The following is a 24,441-nucleotide window of genomic DNA, read 5'->3' as shown; positions in this document are numbered from 1 at the left end:
GCAGGATAAATCAAACATGGTCCCTGCCCGTGAGGATCCATAAGCCTGTGGGGAAGAGGGACGTCTTGACAGACAGTTGGGAGACTGTCTGGGAAGGGCTTCTGGAACTAACCCTGAAGATGTAGACTCTTCCTGGGGGAGGGGGGGTGTTAGCTTTGTTGGAGCAGCCATCCTGGTGCAGGGTCTTGGGGAGTGTTGAGGTTTGTCAGATGGAGGAGGCCCCGGCCAGGCCTCTGAAGGCAAGGCATCGTGGAAGGGCCTGGCTGGTCTAAAGGTGGCGGGGTGACACCGGAAAGGCAGACGCAGGTCAGATTATGTTAGGGTTACCCTCCAGGTAATAGGGAGCCGTCGAATGTCATTTAGCAGAGGAGTCTCCTGCTTAGGGTTGTATTTTTAAAAATAAGTGGTGGCAGTGTGGAGGCTCAGTTAAAGTGGGGGAGAGAAAAAGGGGGCGCTCTGTGACCCGTGAGGGCCTGAGTTGAGGCAGTGACTGTGAGGATGCAAAGCGGGGCTGCTTCGTGATGCTGAAGTCATAGCTGGCTGCATTGGAGGCTTGGGTGGTGCAGAGGAGAAATTGAGGGTCAGCTGATTTTTCCAGTTTGGTGATGCCATTTTCCAGAAAAGGTGGTACAGGAGGAGGAAGGCGAGATGGATGAGTATGGTTTGGAAGAGGCTGAATTCGTAGCCTCCCGTGAGGCATGAATTTATTTGGAAACATGTGCTGTGAAATATTTGATCCACTTGTTAGGTGGATCAACAAGTGGATCAAATATTTGGGAAATTTTTAGACTGTTACTTAAGATGAAGAAAGAAGACATCGTCTGGAGGAGTTTTAAGGATGTAAAGGAAAGTGCACTCAACTGGGCATTGAGATTTAAATTCTGTTCCTGGTTCTTTGATGTGTGTCGGGGTGAGCCACTTCACCCCATCACGGGGTAGACTGACTTCTCCCTCTAAGACCCCTTCCGTCTCTGAACAGGCGGTTCGGTATTTGTTAACAGAGTGACAGGATCTGAAAAATAACCCAAGCCTCTTTATTAATAGCTTTTGGTGTGACAGCTTCCTGTTTGATGCTGTGTTTCCAGCCAGGGTTCCTTCTTGTGAATCAGGCAAGATGCTTTCCAGGTCTAAGAGCCACGGGGTCTGTCCCTCAGTCACCCCCACACCTCTCATGAGCTCCGCCCTGTGTTTCAGATCACCGAAGTGGCCTTGGAGTACAACAACTGTCACGGGGACCAGGTGGTGGAGCGGCTCCTTCAGCACCTGCGGCGAGTGGACGCCCCGGTGTTCAAGTCTCTGGCACCTGAGCCCCCGGCCCAGCTGCCGGACCCGCCACTGATAACGGAGTCCCCCTGCTGCAACACCGTGGTGCTGCCCCAGTGGCACTCCATCTCCAGGACCCACAACGTGTGTGAACTGTGTGTCAACCAGACCACCGGCGGCCTCAGGCCAAGGTCGGTCAGCATGCCCCAGTGCAGCTTTTTCGAGATGGCAGCAGCTCTGGATTCTTTCTACCTCAAGGAGCAGACCTTTTATCATGTGGCATCAGACAGCATAGAATGCAGGAATTTTCTAAGTTTCTATAGCCCTTTCAGCTACTACACTGCATGTTGCAGGACCATAAACAGGGGCGTGACAGGCTTCATTGATTCTGAACAAGATGTCTTTGAAACCCCGACCATTGCATTTTCTTCCCTTGAGAAGAAATGTGAGGTTGATACCCCAAGCTCCGTTCCTCACATTGAGGAGAACAGGTATCTCTTTCCTGAACTGGACGTGGATAGCACAAGCTTCATAGGCCTGAGCTGCAGAACCAACAAGACCCTGAACATCTACCTTTTGGATTCCAATTTATTTTGGTTGTATGCAGAGAGGCTGGGTGCTCCGAGCGCTGCTCGGGTGAAAGGATTTGCTGCAATTGTTGACGTGAAAGAAGAGTCTCACTATGTCTTGGATCCAAAACAAGCTCTTATGAAGTTCACCCTAGGTACTGTGGGCAGTTTCCTTCCCCAAGCCTAATGCTTTGCTTAACTTAACATAGGTAACTTTTATTTAGGGATCTCATTACGGTTGGCTCTTAGTGCATTTGAAATCTTTAGACTGCAGCTGGTCATAATTTTAAAAGAAGTTAATTTTGTATATTAAATGGAATAGAAACTTCCTAACTCCAAATTTTGGATAAGTTTGTCACTTAGCCCTTGGGGGCTAAGAGTCCAGCGTTCCTGATCGGCAGCGCCTGCCGCATTTCCACGGTGGCGCGAGCTGCGGCCAGTGGGAACCTGGCCTCTGTGACGGACAGGGTGGTGGAGAGCGGGTCGGGTGGTAACTCCACAGGGGCTGATGAACGTGAGCCCCAACAGTGGCTTCATTCGAAAGGTACTTAAACAGAAAGCAGTGAAACAATAGAACCGCCTGACCCCCCTTCTTGTCTCACAGGTTTAACTGTCTAGGCATCAAGGCCACCAGACCTAGTTTGTTCTGCTGCTCTTTTATAACAAGTTGAGAACTGCTGCTCTGACCTTGGGTGCCTAGATTGTAACAAACAAGTGTCAAGTGCAATAAACAAGTGTCAGGTTGCAAACCAGCAAAACCTACTTTTTTTGGGGGGGTGGCGGGTAAGGCCCCATTATGGGAGTGCATCCGAGAGCTTGCCCTTAGGCTTGGCAGCAGCAGTGAACTAACCGATGCTGTCTTGTTCCCAGGGCTTTGCTGCCATCCTTGACATGCACACAAGGAAGTGAGAATTCAAAAGCCGTGTTAGTTCAGCCTCGTTGGAAACATGGGGGAAAGTTAGCATTTGCCAAATGGAGACAGGAGGAATTTGGTGGGGAGGGAAACCTTTTATTTTCAAGTTTTGGAGAGTATGAAAGCAAGAGTAAAATCAAAGCCCCTAAATGATAGTCATTTTAGCTGCTGTCCTTTAAGTCCAGGTGAAGCTCGTTTCTTACATTAGACACGTTAAAAGGCTTATGTTAATAAAAGGCTTTATATTATAAACACGAAGCCTCCTGAGTGCTTAGAGGAACCCTGTGACCAGTCACTTTATGAAGTGTGTACTCTTTTGATACTACAAATTGCTCCTAATTCATGTTTCCTAAAGTTACACTTTACTGTACTGAGTTTTCTGAAAATGAAACAAGCCTGTATTTTTAAAGTAAGTATTTATTGGATTTTCCTGCATTCTGTTCTAACACTCAAGCATTCAGTGAGCTAGCTCATGATGTGTGCATCTTGAATTTAATGGTAATCTGAAAGAAGCCTTCTTCCGATTTTCTTTTCATCTTCTGTTATCTCCTCTGAAACGTCTAGCTCCGTTGTTCTTTGTGCTGTGGTTGGTGACAAAATTTGTCAGGGTCCTCGTCCAAAAACATTCACTGTGCATCGTTGTTGTTTTGGAGAGTTGACTCTTAAGTCAGCTATCTCTGGGTCAGTTTCAGAATTTAGGCTTCGTTCAGATTAGTAAATAATTCTTGGTTTTATGTTTCAAAAACATAGCCAACTAAGTATCAGTCAGATGTTGATGATGGATTCTCTTCACAAGACCTTCCTCCTTTCCTCCTCCCTCCACGGAACATATCATTGTTCACTAGGGCCTCGCAATGGAGAGAAAAAAGAAGAAAAAAAGAAGTGAAACTCAGATTAGTGCTGCTCCAGATGATACAAAGGAATCTGAAGATAGTAGAGTTGGTGGGGAGGGTAAAACTGTTGGTTCAGGTTAGGGTTTGGGATTATTTATGGGTTTTATTTATGTGTTTTTCCACTAAATATAATTGAGTTTACTTTTCTTAACCTTTTAAGAAAGAAACTTGAAGGACTTTAATAAAGGAAACAAAAACCATAGCTCCTTATCCTTAAATTAATGAGTATTTAAACACCTTCCCCATTACGGTAGCTTGTGCAATTACTGCATCAGTAGTTATGCTTAAAGGTCTTGGTATAGTAGGTTGAAATCTCCATGGTGGCATGTTGATGACTTATGCAGTCTCAGGTGTCCATTTTTGGACCAGTGTTGTTTTTAAAAGGAGCATCGAATTCCTAGTCCCTGCATAGTAGAACATGGAACACCGAGTGGTGCTTTGTTAGCTAAAGTGCTGTCTGCTGAGTTACTACTGCCAAAGCTACCCCCTGTCCCCCCGGGTGGCTTCGTTCAGGGTTTTGCCTGTAGGTGAAGTGTTAAAAATGTGGGCCTGTGAAGCCAGCCCATTTTTTTAGATGTAGAGTTTAAAGTAGGCCAGCTACTCTCCTTGTACTGAGAGAAGAGCTGATCTCATTTTCTCCTTATTTTTAGAGTCTTTCATTCAAAACTTCAGCGTTCTCTACAGTCCCTTGAAAAGGCATCTTATCGGAAGTGACTCTGCCCAGTTCCCATCTCAGCGTTTAATCACTGAAGTGACAACTGATACCTTTTGGGAAGTAGTCCTTCAAAAACAGGTATGGAATCATGAGTGAGGCAAAAATCAAGCCATCTGTCCCTATTACAATAATTTCCAAAGCTGCAGTCATTGGGGTGAGCAGTTGGGCTTTTTTTGTTTGTTTGTTTGTTTTAATTAATAAATTAATTTATTTTTGGCTGCGTTGGGTCTTTGTTGCTGTGCGTGGGCTTTCTCTAGTTGCAGCGAGCAGGGGCTACTCTTCGTTGCAGTGCGCGGGATTCTCATTGCGGTGGCTTCTCTCGTTGTGGAGCACGGGCTTTAGGCACGCAGGCTTCAGTAGCTGTGGCTTGTGGGCTTACCTGCTGCGCGGCATGTGGGATCTTCCCAGACCAGGACTTGAACCCGTGTTCCCTGCATTGGCAGGTGGATTCTTAACCACTGCGCCACCCGGGGGCGGTTGGTTTTGATGTACAAAAGATGGACTACATGACAGTCTTACTGCAGAACATGTGAATTACATGGTGGTTTTGTGATTGTAAAACGTCCTTAAGAAAGCACATAGGGCTTCCCTGGTTGTGCAGTGGTTAAGAATCTGCCTGCCGATGCAGGGGACACAGGTTCGAGCCCTTGTCTGGGAAGATCCCACGTGCCACGGAGCAACTGAGCCCGCACGCCACAACTACTGAAGCCCGGGCGCCTAGAGCCCGTGCTCCGCAACAAGAGAAGCCACCGCAATGAGAAGCTTGAGCACTGCATCGAAGAGTAGCCCCTGCTTGCCGAAACTAGAGAAAGCCGGCGTGCAGCAACGAAGACCCAATGCATCCAAAAATACAAATAAATAAATTTATTTAAAAAAAAAAAAGAAATCACATAATTGAAAATACCTGAAGATTAAATTTTCACTGTAATTAGTGCATGAGCAACGTTTATTGAATGCCTGCCAGGTTCTAAGCACAGTGAGGACCTGAGCAGCCCAGTAACAGCCATCTTCCTCTTCCCGTAGGATGTGTTGCTGCTTTATTACGCACAGTGGTGCGGCTTCTGTCCAGCCCTCAATCACGTCTTTATCCAGCTAGCTCGGCTCCTGCCTGCGGATACATTCACTGTGGCGAGGTAAGGAAGCCCGTGCTGCAGCGCTGTGTGCCTGCCTTCACTCCTCCTTACAGCTTAGCCATTACGGCCTGCAAGGGTCTGCCCATTTTCTGTTGACCTTGGGTAAGATTTGGTTGATTGTCAGCTTAAAGCTGTGAGCAAAACCTATGGGAGGCACAGTTTTCCTGATGAATGCTGAGTGTTCCTTCCATGATGTTGAGTGTGTTTAGTCCTGATTGAGTTCATAGGAGGGTGAGTGCAGTTCTGAGGGATTAGTGCTGACCTGGTTGCTCGGATAGCCCCCCAAGTGGCCAGCTTTCTGGAATACATGGCACTGGGGCCTTGGCCCAGCAAAAGGGGGCCAGTCCCTGGTGTGCTGCCAACCAGCCCTGGGACCTGGAGCAAATCTCCCCACCAGGCCTCCTTTCCCTCCTCATTCCTAAAAGTAAGAGGCAAGATTGGCTGATACCTGCATGTTCTAGTTTTGTGATTCCTTGGTACTGTATGTGTATGTGTAGCAAACAAAAAAATGTTAAACCGTTGTTTTGTAAAAACAAGGCTCAAAGAGTTTTTGGATCAGGTAGTAGGCAGTCTGAGATGAAAATTATTTAGACTTAAGCTATATCTTCTCCCTGTCACCAAAAAAAAAAAAAAAAAAAAAACCCTTCAGATAGAATAAATATAAAAGGTCAAATCATAGAAAAAATAACAGAAGCTAGAATATTGGATTTGCTAGTTCCTTTGAGAGGTGAAAACTTGCCAAAATGAAGCAGTTGAAAAAATAATGCAAGAAAGATGAACAGATTTCACTAGAAAAATGTGCAACGAAAATAAAACTGACTTACAAAAGGACGATAGCTATATTTTACAGCATATATGTCTTAACCTTTTGTGTGTGCTGTAAGTAATGATTAGAGCCACACTTGAGGAGTTACTATGCTGCGAGATTTTTATATATACATATTATCTGACTTAATCCTTAGACCATTCAGTGGAGCAGGTATGATTGCCACTCTCTTTCTACTGAGGAGGAAACTGAGGCTCAGAAAGATGAGGCAGCTCGCCCAGAGTTACACAGCCTGTAAATGAGGGAGCAGGGTTCAGAATCAGGTGTGCGTGCTCCAGACCCTGAGAAATTAAAATGGTTTAAGAAAACTGCTGAGAGCAAAATGTGGTTTGTACATATAATGGAATATTATTCAGCCTTAAAAATTAGGAAGGAAATTCTGACACATGCTGCAACATGAGTGAACCTTGAGGATATTAATGCTGAGTGAAATGAGTCACAAAAGGACAAACACTGTATGGTTTCCCTTATATGAGGCACCAAGAGTAGTCAGATTCATAGACACAGCAGAATGGTAGTTGCCAAGAGATGGGGGGAGGGGAGAAGGGGGAGGAGTTGTTTAATGGGGTCAGTTTCAGTTTTGCAAGATGAAAGAGCTCTGGAGATGGATGGTGGTGATGGGTGCACAGCATTATGAATGTACTTAATACCCCTGCACTGTACACTTAGAAATGGCCAAGATGGTAAATGTTATGTATATTTTACCACAATTAAAAAAAACGGGGGATGGAGGGAGAAACAGCTGAGAAGGACTGCCGTGTGAAGAAAGGTCATGAACAGGCTTTTCATGTAAGAGAAGAGAGTAAATAAACAAGTGGGGAAATTATAGTCTAGTAAATGTAAATTAAAACAATAACAAAGTGTCATTTACACTTATTAAATTAACGAATACTCTTAAGTGGTAGAATCTTGTGTTGATAAAATAAAATTGGCACAGTCAGATGTAGCTAATAGAATAAGTAAATTGGCATAAACTTTTTGGAAAGCATTTTAGCAACATTTTAACAAAAATGGTTATACATTTTTTTTTTTTAAATAAATTTATTTATGTTATTTATTTATTTTTGGCTGTGCTGGGTCTTCGTAGCTGCGCGGTCTTTCTCTAGTTGTGGTGTGCGGGGGCTACTCTTCGTTGCGGTGCACGGTCTTCTTATTGCAGTGGCTTCTCTTGTTGCAGAGCATGTGCTCTAGGCACACGAGCTTCAGTAGTTGTGGCACGTGGGCTCAGTAGTTGTGGCTCACAGGCTCCAGAGCGCAGGCTCAGTAGTTGTGGCACACGGGCTTAGTTGCTCCGCGGCATGTGGAATCTTCCTGGACCAGGGCTTGAACCCTTGTCCCCTGCATTGGCAAACGGATTCTTAACCACTGCACCACCAGGGAAGCCCGGTATACATTTTTGATCCAGTTAATTTCACTTTGGGGAATTAAGGAAGTAGGACTTCCAGAGAAGCATGTGCTGGTCATTGCAGCATTATTTATATCCAACAGTAGAAAAATGGTTAAGTAAATTATGGTTGGGCATTTGATGGGATTTTTGCCCCTTTGTTAGAACAACGCTTTTCATACAATTAACTGAAAAGAATAGGGTATGAAATATGATTGCTGCTCTTACCAGTATGTAGGCATATACACCAAAGCCTGAATGAAAATCCCAGAAAGAAGGTCCCGATTAGCACAATGGGATTCTGAGTGGACGTTTACAAATGTTTTTCTTTTAATTTTACAGTTTGGTTTTTCTTTGAAGTAAAAATCAGGAGAAAGAAACACTTGATCATAGAATAAACTGTTCAACACCATTTGTTTAAAAAATAGAAACTCTGATGTTCTAGGTGGGCTTTCACAGGCAGAGAGGCAGGAGTACTGTTCTGTTAATGAAGCTATTTAAAACCATTATGATTTGGTTATGTCAATTTTTTTTAAAGTGTATTTCATCCTTTTGGACAAATGCGAGGCACTGATTTCCCCCCCTTCCCCACTCTGCCCCCAATTATACTTTTCTGAAAACTCCTGTCAAGTTAATGATTCAAAACATTTCCACCTGTTTTATGCACTATTTGTGAATATTGACACCTGGCCTAGCAGCCCTCCATGCTGCTTCGCTTCCTCCTTCTGGGATGTTCTTTTTGCTTCAACTGAGCAGTCCCTGGGGGCAGGTGGGGAGACAGTCCTGCAGGCCCAGCTCAGTGCGGGCTGCAGGAGGGACCCCCACCTAGTTCAGTAGTAATTAAGCACAGGTTGGCTCATTTAGCACAGATGTCATTTCCTGTATTAGAAAATTTATCTAAAATCTGCTTAGAAAATACAACTTTCTTGGCCTCTGTCTAGACTTACAAAATGTAGAATATAATCTTCCTTATCTTGTTTTCTTACGTTTTCAGAGGCTCAATGTGTTTTGCTCAATGATTTCCTTTTTCCAGAGCTGATTCAACGGTTAAGGTACTTGCCCAGATTTGGTCAGGTGCGTGGACTACTCCTGAGGTGTCAGCGAGCCTTTTTTGAGGGGGGATTCTACTTTTACTTTCAAGACATGACATTTCCCTCAGTGAGTTAGGTGGGCAGTTGCACATCCTGGAAGTCTCGCTGCTTCTCCCACAAGCTGTGCCTGCCTTACACCCGGTGGTGCACTCACCGCCAGGGGCCAGTCTTGTGTGGGCGTAGACAGTGCCCTGGGTTCTTCAATTATTTGAGAAGATCCTTTCAAGTTGGAGTTTCTTGGGCTGATCTTTTGCTTTTTCTGTTCTTTCCCTTTGCCAGGATTGATGTATCTCAGAATGATCTTCCTTGGGAATTTATGGTTGACCGTCTTCCTACTGTCTTATTTTTTCCCTGTAACAGGTAATGCTGAATTTTTTCAATATTTGGGCAGATGGGATTCTTTTGCTGAAAATGAAATGGGTTTAAGGTACTTCACAGAAGTGAAATGTACATCATTTTTTATTACTAAAGTATTTAGAATAAAATGTATTGTTCAAAAAATGTGCCACTGGGAACCAAGGGTTAAAAGGGCTTTGGTGTCATGATGTCAGGTGTGGTAGTTTTCGTAAGTTTGCCCCCTCCCAGAGTGTGTTTTACATGAAGTATGAATGTGGCCACTGGAACTTGTTCACCTTCTTGGCCTTAAGAGCACACAGTGAGTGCTGAGATTGACAGCAAAGAGCCCCAGGTTCCCGTGGGGCAAAACAACAGCTCACTGTTGGGCCTCATGGGGAGTCAGGCCCGGCCTGCCCGCTTCCACGTGAGTCATTTGTCATTGAGCCCTGCGGATGGCCACCTCGGCCCCCTGGTACAAGGAGGAAACGGAGGCCCTCCTACCCACTGCACCCGCATACTGGGGTTCAAGAAGCCTTCTCCCCAGTTGTGCAGACTTCTGTGAATGTCACCTGACGGGGCTGTCACCTTGATCTCTTCACATTTGTCTAAGTGGTGCTCCAAGGTGAGTGATCAGGGCAGCTTCCTTGAAAGCCCAGCGAGCAGGGATGGGCCGTTAGCAAGGGGACGTGACCTGGCAGTTAGCGAATGTGGATCCAGATGTTTTGGTAGAAGGGAAATTAACTCTTGGCCTTTTAAAGCCTGATAAACCAGATGTTCTCTTGGTACAGATTCCTGTTTGTTTTTAAAAGGATGGGTCCTCAGGGACCCAGTCACATGGCTTTGACAATATCTTTATAGGGAAAAGCATTTGCAGGATGATTTTAGTGACGTTCCCTAACTCACATGTCTTTTATTCTCTGGCGCTCGCTTTTACTGTTTATTGCAGCCACTGCCATGCTCTTCATGCTTCTCTAGGAGAGTGCTTCCTTCATGTGTACTGAATCATTTCCTTGGTTTTTCCTCCTTATCTCAAAGAATTTTTGCTGCAATACTTCCTGTGGTAGTAGGGTCTTGTCAAACCACGCACTAAAAACAGAGTGTGACTCACCCAGTTCTACTGCTGACTATATTGTGACGAGCCTTTTTCTTTTTAAGAAGTGTCTCAGGTGCCAACACGGTCCAGGAACCGTGGACAATTAACACAAGTAATTTCATCGTGTGTGGGACAGAGGTGGGGCATGAAGTTTAGCACACCATAATTTTCAAATTTCAGTCATAGTTGGAAAAAACATTGACGTCGTAACACCCAGCACATGCCTTTGCACAAAGAGGTTCTCAGCAGCTGGAATTGTTTCGCGTTTGGGTCGAGTGCCTTTCATTCTGAGGTTGCCTGATGGAGTCAGCATAGAGATGAGCTCATTTTCCATGCCCTGCAGGAAGGCCGCTGCTACAGCCTCTTCCTAGTTCCCTTGTATTGAGAAGTCAAGAAAGTAAATACTGAATAGGAGTAGACTGTCCAGTTCCATTCTAATGCAGAGAGCTTGGTAAACCAAAGCCTTACTGCTTTGGAATGGAATTTTTCTTATTTCCTAAAAATAAATGGTAATCAGAAGTGAAGTGAGTGTTCAGTTCACTCAGAAGGTAAAGGGCAAAAAGCTGACAGCTCACAAAAGAGGAAACAAAAAACTGGTAACAAGCAGTAAGACCTTCTTCACAGGGCACATGCTTATGTCATTTTTAGTGAAAAGAATATAAAAGTATATATCCATTTTGGTAAAATATAAATTTACACATGCACTGGGTTAAAATGTGTGCAGAAGGGAAGGTATCAAGATGTTGACGATGATAATTTTGGAGGAGTGAAGGTTACCAGTGGTCACGGGGGTGCCTCTTGTATGCTTTTTATATCCTTTGCAAATGGTCCTCAGTGAGCACGTCGTTTGTATTTTATGATCATGAAAGAAACCGTAGGAAAGAGCTTGTCCTCTGCCACAGTGCACAGCCTGGACTACCTCCTGCTCCCAGCAGGGCCGCCTTCTTGTGCAGGGGCACCTTAGAACCACTCTTCTTCCCCCACTCTGTGTGACGTTCCAAAATGCAGGTGCTCTGGCCCGGCTCTGGGCCAGGAGATCAGAAGCGGGTGGGGGGTTCATTCTGATGTGTCCCCTGGGGAAGGACCTCGCTTCTTTAGAGGAGCAGCCCACCTTCCCTCAGTATTATAGCCCCTCTTTGGAGCAGATAACTTCTACCCCATTGGTCATTTTGTATTTAGCCTTTGACACGCTAGAGGTGCGTACACATACTCCTGGTGAACTGAGACCAGAGTCCAATAAACAGTGGGACCTTCTACCACTACACTTTCAAAATGATTACCATTTTGGAAGCAGTTTGTTGACGCTCTGTATCCTTGCGACTTCTAAGAAGTTTGAAAGCATTTTAGCACACCCATCAGGTAGGTTCATGGAGATTGCTCCAGAAACTCTAAAATAGCACGTTTACCGGTATCATTTTCTGTCCTGTAAATGTCTCCAGATACACACACTAAGCTCTTTGCTGGGGATGATGCACATTTGCTCTTTCTAGAAGAGCAGGTTGTGTTGCAGAACTTAGGGGTGGATCCAGCCTCTGCTTGTCCGTCCTCACCCGCACTTCACAGGGGCCAGGATGTTCTTAGTTGTCAGTTGAATGGCTGGGAGACCCCACTTGGAGAAAGCTTACATGTTAAGAAAACTATGCTTTAAAGGAAGGCGTGGTTATATACTTACCCCCAAAGTTTAAAAATTATTCCATTTACCTGAAAGTTTCCATAAACGTATAAAATGGGACATATCTGATTTTAATTTCCCTGTGATTTTTATTTCATAGGGAAAGGGCTACCCTTTGATAGAACACCTTTTGTCTTTTCTTAGGTGTTTGGCCACTGGCTTTGTGTGTGGAGAGGGTGTGCAAGCTCTTAATGAGGGATTTCTGGTTAGTTTCTCTAAGGAACCATGTGGTGGTGGTTTTTTTTTTTTCAAGCTAACATTCCCTGAGCCTTCAGGTAACTCATGCAGTCCTTACAGCAGTCCTCTGGGGGTAGATGAGACTCATATTCCCCCCTTTACAGACAAAGCAGTGCAGGCCACAGAGGAGTCCTGTGAGGCCCCGGAGGCGGGTGGGCCCTGGAGTCGTGCCCTTCACCTCCACTCCTTTAATACTGGATGGTGTCTGCCCCCCTCATGCTAAAGCTGCTGGTTTGGATTTATTGCAGCCAGGTGGTGTATACACAGGTAAATGTATCTGTGGTAGAAATTTTGGTCATCAAGACAATTGGATGACAAGTTCTAAAAAGGAATTTTGTACATCAGGACTTGCAGCAAAGCTTTGGGGAAAATCCCCTTCATATGTCACCCTCCTTCCTTATTCTCTGCTCTCAGGGCCCGGCAACCTTAATTCCTCAGAGCCCCTTGGTCTGTTTGTCAAGGGTGGGGCTCCAGTAACACCTCCACCATCATGACAATAAAATGTGTCTCCAGATGTTGCCCAGTGTCCCCTGGGGAAGGGAGGGTACAGTTACCCCAGTTGAGAACTCTTGCCTTGGATAGTGTGTAATAAATGCTTGCTGAAGAGCCAGGCTGAGTGTTGGAGGTTTTTCCCATCTCGCCAAGCATTGTCGATGGCCACAATAGTGACATGGGTGGCAGTCCTGCCCCCGGACACCCTTCCTGACACGCCACTGGGCGTCTGAGAGCACACGGAGGCCCCTCTGCCCTGAGTTCTTATCTTTCTTGGAAGGTTGTGAACAGAAACTGAGCTCTTTGTCCTCAGGAACAGACACACCTTTGAGATAAACCACCTTAATTACAGAAGCAGCATATGGGACATCCTCATATGACCTTTGTAGAAAATTTTTTGCCAGATGACATTTTCCATGCTGACTTCCTTTTGGTAGGAAATAAGCAGCTTGACCTTCGGCGGCAGTCTGGTTTTGGACTAAGAATGTTGGTGTGACTCTCTTATCTTTGACTCCTTTCCCTTTCTCTCCAGAAAGGACCTAAGTGTGAAATACCCCGAAGACCTTCCCATCACCCTTCCAAATCTGCTGAGGTTCATTTTGCATCACTCAGACCCTGCTTCTGCCCCCCAGAACTTGGTTAACCCTCCTACCAAAGAGTGTCTTCAGAGAGAGGCCGTCCTGCAGCAGGGGCACATCTCCCATCTGGAGAGGGAGATCCAGAAGCTGAGGGCGGAGATCAGCGCCCTGCAGCAGGCGCAGGGGCAGGTGGAGGCCCGGCTCTCGAGCACGCGCAGGGACGAGCAGCAGCTGCGGCGGCGGCAGCACGCGCTGGAGAGGCAGCACAGCCTGCTCCAGCGGCACAGCGAGCAGCTGCAGGCCCTGCACGAGCAGAAGAGCCGGCAGCTTGAGGAGGTGGCCCGCCAGCTCCAGGAGCTGGCCGATGCCTCGGAGAACCTCCTCACCGAGAACACCTGGCTCAAGATCCTCGTGGCCACCATGGAGCAGAAACTGGAGGGCAGGGACGGGGCCGAAGGCCGTGCTCCCCCCGACGAGGCGCGATCGGACTACCGCAAGCCCTCGGGCGCCCCCCGGCTACCAGCCAGCACCCCTCCGCCTTCCAACGTCAGCTCCACGCTGGCCTCCGAAAGGAGCACCGAGAACAGGACAGACTAACTTTGAAAATGACACGAAGAAATCAGAGGTGAAGACTGTACATTGCGAATATATTTATGCAAATTTTATTGAAATTTATTGTAAATAAAGATTTTCTCAGTGGTCTAGAAAATCAGCTTGAATGTTGTTCAGCTTTTATTGAACAGGGGTGACATCCCCTCCACTTATTGCACAAACTTGGTAGCTTTGAGACAGAAACAGTAGCACAGTCCACTTGAAGACTGGTCTGAAAAGTTAGTCCATATTTTAGTGGCTCAGTGTCGGCGTTCCCTCCCCATCCCCCTGCTGTTGCTTCTGCGATGACATGCAGAATGAAAGGCTGATGTCCTGACTGACTAGTCAGAAAACTTGGACGCAACAGTTGGGCTATTCAGAAAGAATTCAATGAGAGGTCATAACTTAACTAAGCCATTTGAGTGTGTGGCTCTGGTGTCTATGCTAAAAAAAGTAGCTGTTGACCAAGAACAGTGAGAGCTGTTATGTGGTTGGTCACCAGTTCTGCAGGCACTTCCACTTGCCTCCAGAGACCCCACTAGTGCCCCACCATGCCCGTGACCCTCACCCGGCACTGACGCCGTGCTGCTGGGCCTGATGCAAATGGCACAGATGTCGTGGGATAAGGAACCTCCAGGAGTGAAACTGAGGAGAAAGTGATGCTTCATCTTTTCAAAACTGAAACTGCACCGGCACAGTAAGAAGCTCAGGGCGAGTTTGACAGTCAAGCAATGGTCATTGTCAGGGTCAGGCTCAGGGACTGAAAATGCAAGTCCCCGGAGCTCCTCAGTTACTTGGGTAAAGGAAAGACAGCCTTAGGTGCAGGTTGCCGGCTGCAGAAAGTAGAGGTAGAAAGCCTGAAGTTCTGAAACGTGAGGGGAATGGATCGAACACCCCTACACCTGCCCCATTTTTCTTATGTCCTTCATTAGGAAATACACCTCCCTGACCTTCCAGTTGACCCCTTTAGAACTTCTGACCCCTCCTCCCGCCCACACCCTGTGTGCTGCTTACAGGGCCTTCTGCTGGTCTCCAGCCTGACTCATGCTTGGCCATCCCCAGGTAGGGGCCAAAGGCATTTCCTCCCCTGTACTAAAGCCCGGCCGCCTTCTAAGGATTCCTTAGTAGCCCACGTGTGCTGTCTCAATCCTACCTTCAGCTCAAATGGCCTAACTAGCTACTCCTCCCCTCCCCCCAAGCTATACCTTAATGTTTGACCGTTAAGTTAGGGGTACGCCGCTAAAAGAAGTGTTCCTTAAGCTCCCTCCTAGGGGTTCTAGAAAGTTGATTAGTTCAACATGCTTTTTAGAGGAGATTTGGATGAGGCCAGAGGAGCCGCCTTCCGCCTGACCAGGAGGCCAGAGCTTTGAGGGGGAGCTGGGAATCGGGGGCAGCCCCTGGCCACCCGGGAGCTCCCTGCCCATGCTGCTGGCAAGGCGGCTCAAGTGCTGAGGGCCAGCGCTCCCCAGCTCACCCGGGGCTGGCCTCCAGTTTATTCCCGAGGATGCAGACACAAGTCACATTTTAATCATGATAGCTTAGGGTGTGCTTACAGTGGTGGGATTAAAAACCTAAGCAAGTTCACTGAAGTACACACAAGGGACATCTCGGAGGGGCGGGGTGGGAATCACTGGCCTGACCAAGAGCCACCAAACGCCTCACCTTGGCGAAAACCAAATCCTGAACCTGAAACTCACTCTCCCCCCAGCCGCCTCCCCTGGGCGCCCACTAAGCACAGGCTGCTGGGGGCTCCTGTGTGCAGAGGCACACAAGAAGTGACACTTGGCGCTCTTAGAGCAAGGTCAGGGGACCCTCCTTCTAGGTGGCCCACTGAGGAAAATGAAATCCAGGACCCAGCAGGTGGGTGGGAATCTGGGAGGAAAGGAAGCGAATTTGTGAAACGGGCGGGGGGAAGAAACCAAGCGCCCCTCCGCCGCCCCCTCCAGTGCGGAAAATATTAAATACAACAACAAACAAAAAGCACAATGTTCTCTCCTTCCTGGGCCAACTGGGTTTGGGATACAGGTAGCCACCGCGGCTCTGGTGTCTCTAGCGAAGCCTGTGCTCAGTAAAGCTGGGTGGGGGGCAGGGTGCTCAGCATGCTCAAGACCATGGGGGCCAGAAACTGCTCTGCCACTAGGACGCCTGGCAGCCTCGGGACTCGGGCCTCGTGCCCCGGCTCGTCCTTCACCGGCTCCCAAGCAGCTGCAGTAGCTTCCTTGCAATCACTCCACCAGCAACAGGAACTGGCATTTAACAACCTCATCTACCTAGAGCAGGAGGGGGCGGGACGTGCTGCCGCTCCCATTCATTGCTCACGAAGCAGAAATCGCCAAAGCACCCCAACGGGTCAGCTGCGAGACTTAAAGCCGACGTGTCACGTCCTCTACATACACACGTGTATCTGAGGCCCCTGCCAAGTGCAATGTGGGCCTTACAAGTCTAAGACCCTCCCTCCCGCCTTGACTCAGCATTAGTACGGACAGTCCCATGTGCTCTATATTTTTAAAAAATCAGCAAAAGAGGCTTAAGCACGTGCTTCTGGGGCCTATTTACAGTTCACAGGCTTGTGAGTTCACGCATTACAGTAGTAGCTCCATCGAAAACAGGCTCAGCTAAACATTCAAGTAACAAAAGCGCCGTGGGGCCGTGAGCCCCAGCAAGGTCAGGCCTGCCCACTGCCTGCAATGGGCAGTCCTACCAGGAGGCTGAGGGGTTGCCCAGTGCCACTGAACCCTGGCTCAGGACCGCCGGGACCCCAGGAGTCGGTGCATGCGATGACGAAGCCCGGCGAGGCCATGCCAGCAAGCGTCAACCCTTCCTCTCAGATGGCAGCACGTCTGTGGTTTCGTCCCTACTGCGCCTCTCGGCTGGCGGCGGACAGGCCCAGGAGCCTCCGCATCCTGGCTCAGCCGTGGACTTCAGGGCCATTGGGGGTCAGCTTGGCCTTCCTCTCCACGCACGGTCCCTTGGCCGAGTACTGCACCAGCAGGAAGGGTTCCTTGGTCTCGCCATCCCCCACGATGCTCTCCTCGTCCTCCGACTGGCTGATGCGCTGCAGCCGCAGGTAGCACCAGCAGCCCAGGATCAAGGCCCCCAGGGCAGCGATGGCGATGAGGATGACGATGACCGTGACCACACCGGTGGTGGGGCTGTGGTCCATGATGGACATGGTTAGCGCTTGAGCGGAGGGGACCCCTCTGCAGGAAGGTCTTGGTGGGGACGGCTCAGCGAGGCTGGAACCCAGGCTGGACACGAGAGCCCTGAAAGAAAGAGCAAGATGAGGCTACACCGGGGAGTCCGCCGGGGACCCTGACAGCCCACACGCTCGGGCTTGCTCTTCCATGGGATCTATTTTTAATCAGTTCTTAAGCCTGACCGTCCTGCCCTCATCCTAGTGAGAAACAGGCTGGTTGGCATTTGCTGGGTTTTTTTGTTCATGATGCCACCAGTGTTCCCCTCGCTCACCCCAGCCACTTCCATTTAATACCTTCAGTGCCTCTGCTACCAGACAGGCAGTCATCCTCGCTCAGCACAAACCTGACAGGAAGGAGAGGGGGCACCCGAGACCTCCGTCACCACTGCAGCAGAGGCTGAAAGAAGGTCTCTTTAAGGTGAATGTTTTAGAACTCCAGCACCACTAGGTGTTCAGTAACTGCTCACAGATTGAAAGTGCTTCAGGGACTTCCCTGGTGGCGCAGTGGTTAAGAATCCGCCTGCCAATGCAGGGGACACGGGTTTGAGCCCTGGTCCGGGAAGATCCCACATGCCGCAGAGCAACTAAGCCTGTGCGCCACAACTACTGAGCCTGCACTCTAGGACCCGTGAGCCACAACTACTGAAGCCCGTGCACCTAGAGCCCATGCTCCGCAACATGAGAAGCCACCGCGATGAGAAGCCCGCGCACCGCACCGAAGAGTAGCCCCTGCTCGCCGCAACTAGAGAAAGCCTGTGCGTGGCAACGAAGACCCGATGCAGCCAAAAATAAATTAAAAAAAAAAGAAAGTGCTTCAAGACAGCCAGAGATGAGGGATTCAAAAGCAGGGAAATGACATCAGCCCCTCTCGTGAACAGGGGACATATATAGCTCAAAGAGTCTTCTGGAACACCTGTGAGAGAGTGCAGCCGACAACAGCCTTTGCCCACAAAGAAGCTGTAGCTGACCTGGCTCCGGAAAAAGTTTGAGGAGGGCAGGGGAGAGCGGGACAGACCAGCCTCTGCCGGCGTCTTGGTGCAGGAGCCAGACCACAAACGGGTCAATATGCCAAACACCTGCCGCTACAAATGCAGGAATGCAATGCTGGGAACATAGGGGACCAGATGCCACGATGCTAAACTGGGCGGGGCAGGCGAAACTCAGGGAAGTGATGCTGATGCCGAGATGTGCATGTGCGGGAAAGCCAGCCCCTGAAGAGCGTTCCGCCCCTGAAGAGCGTTCCCGGCAGGGGAACACCGTCTGCTAAGGCTCTGAAGGCAGGAGGGACCGCTGGCAAGTGCGAGGAGCCGAGGGAGCCGCCGGTGGCTGCAGCTGGAGATCAGCTGGTTTGGGTGGGGGCGGGGAGGGGGTGTACGTGCCCCAAGGCCCAGGCAGCGACAACCCACTGAGGTTGGAGGTGGTGGCTCCCCTGGGTCCCAAGACCGACCTTGCACTTTAAAAATTTCTCCTGCCTGACTGTAAACGGAGCAAATAATAGTAACTAACACCCAGGTGGTTACGAGGATGCCTGCGACGCCTGGGCACAGTGGGGGCAGAGTCGATGCTCAGCTGTCTGAATCTGTTTTTTTTTTTTGGAGAAGACAGACATCAGTGCAGGTAGACATCACTGGAAGCAGAAGGTTTTCCCTCCAGACAGGATGGAACCTGCCCTCCTGGAGCAATGACAGCTTAATTAGAAATGATTCTTATCCACACCGGGGAGGCCTCCACCCCAACCCCAGGGCCAGGTTTGCCTGAAGGTCAAAGGCAGCTAAGTCAACGCCCGTGAGTCTGTCCGGGGACCGGGCCCTGAGAAAACCCTACAGACCACCAGAACTGCCCTGCTCCCACGCCCATCTGTGCAGAGGGGTCCTAGTCAGGAGGGGGCGACATCCCTGGAGTCTGCCCCCTTCTTACTGCCCCCAGGGTCAAGCCGCTGCCATCACTCTCAACAGGCTCCCTGGTCCACCTGTGGGGGCCACTGCAGCCAGTGCCCCTGTCACTCAGAGGAAAGACCCCAAGTCCCTGCAGTGACCTACGAGACCTGATGAAGCATCTCCACCCCTGCTCCTCTCCCGCTGACCCCACGCTCCTTCCTGCCTCCAGACCTTTGCCCAGCCAGGTCCCTCTGCCCAAATGCTCTGCTCCCCTTACCCTTGTGCAGTGGTTCTCAAGTGGGGGCAGCCGTGCCCCCCAGGGGACATGTGGCAACGTCTGGAGACATTTTTGATTATAACAGCTAGTGTGTGTGTGGGTGCTACTGGTATCAAGTGGATGGAGACCAGGGATGCTGGTAAACCTGTCACATGGCATGGGACAGCTCCCCAAAGACCCCAGACAAACATCAACATGTGGAGGCTGCCCTGGTTATTAACTCCAGCTCAGGCGGGGAGCCTTCCTGACCCCGCGGCCCAGGAAGTCCTCTTCGTCCTGTGGCTGCACTCCCTCCTACCCTCCCTCCAGGGCACCAGCCTCAACGTGCAAGCCTGGCTTCTGTGTCAGAGCCATCGGGTTGGCCCCTGCCTCCCCTGTTGGGCCGTGTGCTCCGTGAGTGGCCCTGCACACTTCTGTGCCCACCCAGAGGCCTCTGGCGTCTCCCCTGCCACCATCAGCTCCCACAGCTCTGCTCAGCCTGTCCTCTTGGGCCTCCACATGGAGCAGGTGATTCCCCCCAACCCCCAGAGAGCCTGCTGGCTGCAGCTGGGTGAACCTGCCCCAACCCCTGTGCTCTCGTCCCGCTCGGGAGCACACCTGGCTGCCCGTCCCTCCCCGCCTCACCCTCTCCACTGGCTCTTGTGTCCAGCGCCTGCTGGGGTGCCTGCCCTCCCCCTGGGTTCCTGACAGGAAGGCAAGTCAGTGTCAATGCAGAAGGGGAAGTGTGTGTGTTTGGGGAGCAGGGGGTGGTTCAGGGGCAGGAAGAGGGAAATCAAACAATGGCAGCAAGACCTGGGGAGGGGCGACCCCAGGGGCCAAACCAGCTGAGGAGCCCAGGAAGTGCCTCTGAGTGCTGGGGTGGGGGTGGGGGGGCGGAACAAGCGGTCCCAGGACCAACAACCAACCAGCAAACTGAGGCAGCGGTAGCCCCAGCTCCAAGGACCCTCTGAGAGGAGCAGTGACCTCAAAACCCTGTCTGCTGCCCCCGCCCCAGGTCAGGAGGAGCGGGCAGAGCCAGGTGACCAGGCCACAGTCATGCCTTGCCTGCGGTCCCTGGCCCTCCCTTGAATGTGTTTGTTCCTTCACTCAGCAAGTATTTCCTGAGAACCTATCTTTTAAAAACTCTGATCATGTCATCCCCTGCTCAGAACCCTCCCTGGTACCAGCAGAGAATCCAAATTCCCTGTTTCCCCAGCTTCTTCACACCCTTCCGCCCCCCACCTCAAGCCCTCTGCACTTTCTGTTCCTTCTGCCTGGAGTGTTCTTCCCTGAGTGTCCCGTGACTGGTTCCTTCCCATCAGACGGGACTTCCTCAGAAGGTGCCTCTTGGGGGCTGCCTTCCCAGATCACCCAGGCTCCAGACGCAGCCCACCCCCACTGGCCATCGTCTCGTACTACTTCCTCTTGTTTCCTGGCGCTCTGCCACGTGAAATTCTCTTGGGTCAGGGAAGGTGTTTCCCTGGCTGCCGTCTCCTTCCCGCAGTGGACGCTGAGCCTGTAGGAGGGCACTGTCCATCTTGCCCACTGCTGGATCCCCAGCCCTATTACCAGCACACAGCAGGTGCTCAATGAATGTCTGCTGACCGCCCACTCCAAGCCCGGGGAGGCAGTAATCAGAGGAGACCTTGCTTGCATGGGGATCACGGTTGGCAGCCCCCACCCCTGAATGCCCCCAAATCTCGAAGCCACCACGGGTCCCCTCAAGGGAGCTGGCAGCCTGCGTGGAAGGACAGGCTGCAGGCTGAGCATGGGGGCAGGAGCCACGTGTGCAAGTGGGTCCCAGGCAGGCCTGGCCCAAGCCCACGGAGGGGCAGCTGTCACCGCACGAGCTGTGGGGAGGGGAGGGGAGGGGAGGGGAGGGAAGATGCCACTGAGATGCAGATCCCAGAGGAACCTGAAGCATGAGGGCGGCCAGCCAGTTCCCTCTGAACCCTCTTGGCCTGGGCTGTACCCCACCCCTTGCTTCCTCTCTTCAGGGCCTCCCTCCTGCCCCTCCAAGCTAAGATGTCTCCTGCAAGTCAGCTGACCCCTCACCCTGATCCAGGAAAGCACACAGGGCAGGACGCGGAGGACCACAGCTTGGGCTAGGTAGACGCCCAGGATGGCACGTGGGAAACCTGGACCCCCTTAGAACAATCACCAAAGCAGTTAACACTTATTCCATACCATCATCTACTCCTCCCAACAAGCCCGTGGCTAGCGCTGCTCACCGTTACCATCCAAGTTTCACAGGTGAGGAAACTAAGGCGTGGAGAGCTTGAATGGACCGTCCAAGAGTGAACTTGGACAGAATAAAGGAGGATGGGACCTAGAAGTGGGGCCCAGCAGAATAAAGGGAGGGGTCTTCTAAGTGCAGAGGGTCAGGCCAGCCCGGGAGCCAGAGCACAGCCAAGGACTGTAGTCTCCGGGCACTCTAGGGGTGGGCGACGGGCCATGCTCCCCCAACCTCTGTAGCATCTCCTTGCCAGCTCCCTCAGTCAGGACGAAAGCTGGCACTGGAAGCCCAAGGCCATCTGGACCCCCCAGACACACAGTGCCAATCCTCCACCCTCCCTCCGCCCTCCCGCTCCCACCTCCCTCAGACGGATTCAACAAGCTCTAAAGCCCAGCGTCTGCTGACACCACCCCTCTGACCTCGCCCCCTGCCCCACCCCCAACCACCGATGGGTTCAGAGGACAGACCCTGCATCGGCCACCAGCAAGCTGAGGGCAGGCATCCCCCACTGTCCTGCTGCCCTCGGAGGCCCACGGCTTAGGTCTTCCCCAATGTTGGGTTGGGTTCTAGTTACCCCTGCCTCTTCAGGGGACCCCAAAATGAAACCTTAACCCCACTCCACAGGTCCCTTCACACACTCAAGGCCCAGTGGAGCCCAGCCAGCAGCAGAGCAGATAAGAGTCCCCTCCTTTGCCCCACACCATCCCTCCACTATCATTAGCTGTTGTGACCCAGCCAAGCAAGCTGCTCCTAATGGCCTCAGTTTCTCAGCCTGCAAAATGTGAAAGAGGCCTCGACCTCAGCAGCCAGGTTGTGGGGAGGCTGAGAAGTGATAAGAAATGTGAAAACAGAAGGGCTATGGGGCCACCAGGTTTGTGTGTCACCAGGCACCACACCTTCCTGGGTGTCACAGGGTCGCCCCTCACTCCCCCCGAAGGACCTGCTCCCAGGAGGGTACAGGGCCTGGTCCAGGCCCAGTGCCACAAATAGCGCCTTCCTCAGGGACACGCTGCCACCTTCTTCTCGCTTAACTGGGCACATCATGAGTGTCACCCAGCCCAGCTGGACACCAGCTTGCCACCCCTCCCCCCCTGCAGCCTCCACCTTCTGGGGCTGCCCTGCTTACAGGGGACCCACCACCTCCGCAGGGGTGAAGCCATGCCCCTTCCCTCAACAAAGCCATCTATCAGGTGTGCCAGCAAACCAGGCTCTTCGGGGGACCCCAGTTCACAAACCGGAAACATTTCCTGCCCAGTTTCTGATTAGAAACATAGGACTGTGGGGAGGACGGGGCATGACAAGGGGGCAGGTGGCATATCTGCTCTGTGTCAGGCCTGAGCAGGCGCTGGGACCCAAGGAAGCATCACACAGGCCCCTGCCCTCCAAAAGCCAGGGCAAGAACAGTGGGGATGCGGATGAGAGACTGACAATCATTGGGCTGTGCCCAGCTCTGTGGCCAGTGTCACCTCACCCTCACCACCCACCCATTACACCACGGTCCTCCCGGAGAGGAAACGCGCACCAGCACCCCCCAGGTTCCCCTGTGCAGAAGAGGAAGCTGGCGCAGGCAGAACCCCAGGGACTGCCCCAAGGTCAGTGCGAGTCTCCTGTGCCCCCACCCTGTGAATCAGCCACTGGCTATTCTCACAGGCTGCCCGAGGCTCAGCTCACTTGCCAAACAACTTTGGTAATAACAGTAGACGCCTGGCAAAAGTTGGCAATAATTACTATGTGCCAGACACTGGGCTGAACACTTCACACAGATAATCTCCTTTCAGCATCAAAACAACCCTAGAGTTATTACTATGCCCGCTTTGCAGATAAAGAATCTGTGGCTCAGAAAAGTTAAATCAATTGCCCAAGGTCACACAGCCCAAAAGTAACTGCGCAGGGATTCAAACCCAGGTAGCCTGGATCCAGAATCTGGGATTTCAACTGTGACACTAAAATGTCATATTATTTGACCCCCGCCTCCTCGCTCCCTTGCCTGAGGGGCCAAGGTGGACAAGTGAACCCCAGTCCGCCCCCACCCGAAGAGTCTGGGTGACTGGGGTGGACGGCTCTATGCTGGGGACACAGGGATCATAAGCGCCCTGGCAGCTCCCGCGTGCCAAGCGCGGGCGACGTGCAGGCGCAGTGCCAGGCGCGCTCCACGCACCCTCTCATTTAACCCTGCCAGGCGACTCCGTCGTCTCCCCGACTCTACCAAAGAGCTAAGCGAGGCTGGAGGGAGGAAGGAGCTCGGCCCAGGGGGCGACAGCTGGAGGGGAAACGACAGCTGGAGAGGCAACTCCAGTCGGCTTGACTTGGCGCGGGGGAAGCTTAGGGGACGGGGGACTACGAGACTCAGTCATGCCCACGCCGCGCAGTCACCACCGACGGAACCGGGCACCGAACGCCGCAGCCCGTCCTCAGTTTCCCCACCTGCGAAATGGGCGCCAGACGTCGCCAGGACCCCCACCCCTACCCCCTGCAGCCCTCCTGACCACTCTGGAGGTTGCCAGAATCCCCGCCTCCTGTTATTTTTAAAAATCCCTAAGTGTCCGGAGGAGACCCGCGGCCGGCCTGGGGCGCAGAACTGCGGGCCGCGGTGAGGGGCATGCACTGGGTTGGGGGGGGACACCAGCTCGCTGCAAAGCCGCCGCCGCCCCCCGCCGCCTCCTTTGTCCCGATCTCGCCGCAGCGCAGCGGACAAAGAACCCCCGCCCGCGGGCGCGGCCCCCCGGAACAGACCCTCCCCCCGAAGCCGCGCCCCCGCCCGGGCTGCCCCTCCCCCGCCGCAGAGGACCCCCCCCCCCCGCGCGCGCCCCCACCCCATCCGGGGCGGCCCCTTCCCCTCCTGCAGGCCCCCGCCGGGCCCAAGCGCCCGGCCCGCCCGACCCCTCTCACCATGGCGCCGCCCGCAGCCCGGCCCGATCGCCCCGATCGTCCCGCAGCCCCGCGGGCCCGGCTCCGCCCGCCCGCCCGCCAGCCAGCCAGCCGCCAGCCAGCCAGCCAGCCAGCCAGCCCGGTCCGGCCGCAGCGCACAGTCCGGACGCAGGAGCCCCTCTCTGCGGCGGGCGGGGTATCTCCGGCTCCGCTCCGGACGGG

General features: G+C 51.8%; 2 protein-coding genes across 4 annotated transcripts in view; one reads left to right on the top strand and one right to left on the bottom strand.

Moving 5' to 3' along the window:
- The window catches only part of TXNDC11 (thioredoxin domain containing 11), a 64,848-nt gene extending 50,944 nt beyond the window's left edge, over window positions 1-13,904 (top strand). For 2 of the 3 annotated variants that reach the window (XM_059899065.1, XM_059899067.1), the window contains 5 exons: window positions 1,195-1,987; window positions 4,289-4,431; window positions 5,377-5,486; window positions 9,067-9,147; window positions 13,150-13,904. In XM_059899065.1, the coding sequence (XP_059755048.1) occupies window positions 1,195-1,987; window positions 4,289-4,431; window positions 5,377-5,486; window positions 9,067-9,147; window positions 13,150-13,792 (1,770 nt within the window). In that variant the 3' untranslated portion in view covers window positions 13,793-13,904. The remainder of the gene's footprint in view (window positions 1-1,194; window positions 1,988-4,288; window positions 4,432-5,376; window positions 5,487-9,066; window positions 9,148-13,149) is intronic. The other variant, XM_059899066.1, reaches the window with a different exon arrangement.
- Window positions 13,842-24,348, bottom strand: SNN (stannin). The gene is made up of 2 exons (XM_059899068.1): window positions 24,241-24,348; window positions 13,842-17,049 (listed from the first exon to the last, which is right to left on the bottom strand). The coding sequence occupies exon 2, from the start codon at window positions 16,956-16,958 to the stop codon at window positions 16,695-16,697; it is 264 nt and encodes an 87-aa protein (XP_059755051.1). The 5' UTR covers window positions 16,959-17,049; window positions 24,241-24,348; the 3' UTR covers window positions 13,842-16,694.
- Window positions 24,349-24,441: the final 93 nt, after the last annotated feature.

The sequence above is a fragment of the Balaenoptera ricei genome, chromosome 15 (assembly GCF_028023285.1).
Source record: "Balaenoptera ricei isolate mBalRic1 chromosome 15, mBalRic1.hap2, whole genome shotgun sequence".
Taxonomy (NCBI): domain Eukaryota; kingdom Metazoa; phylum Chordata; class Mammalia; order Artiodactyla; family Balaenopteridae; genus Balaenoptera; species Balaenoptera ricei.
Note: the sequence above shows the minus strand (reverse complement) of the source record. Positions and strands in the feature narration are given on the sequence as shown.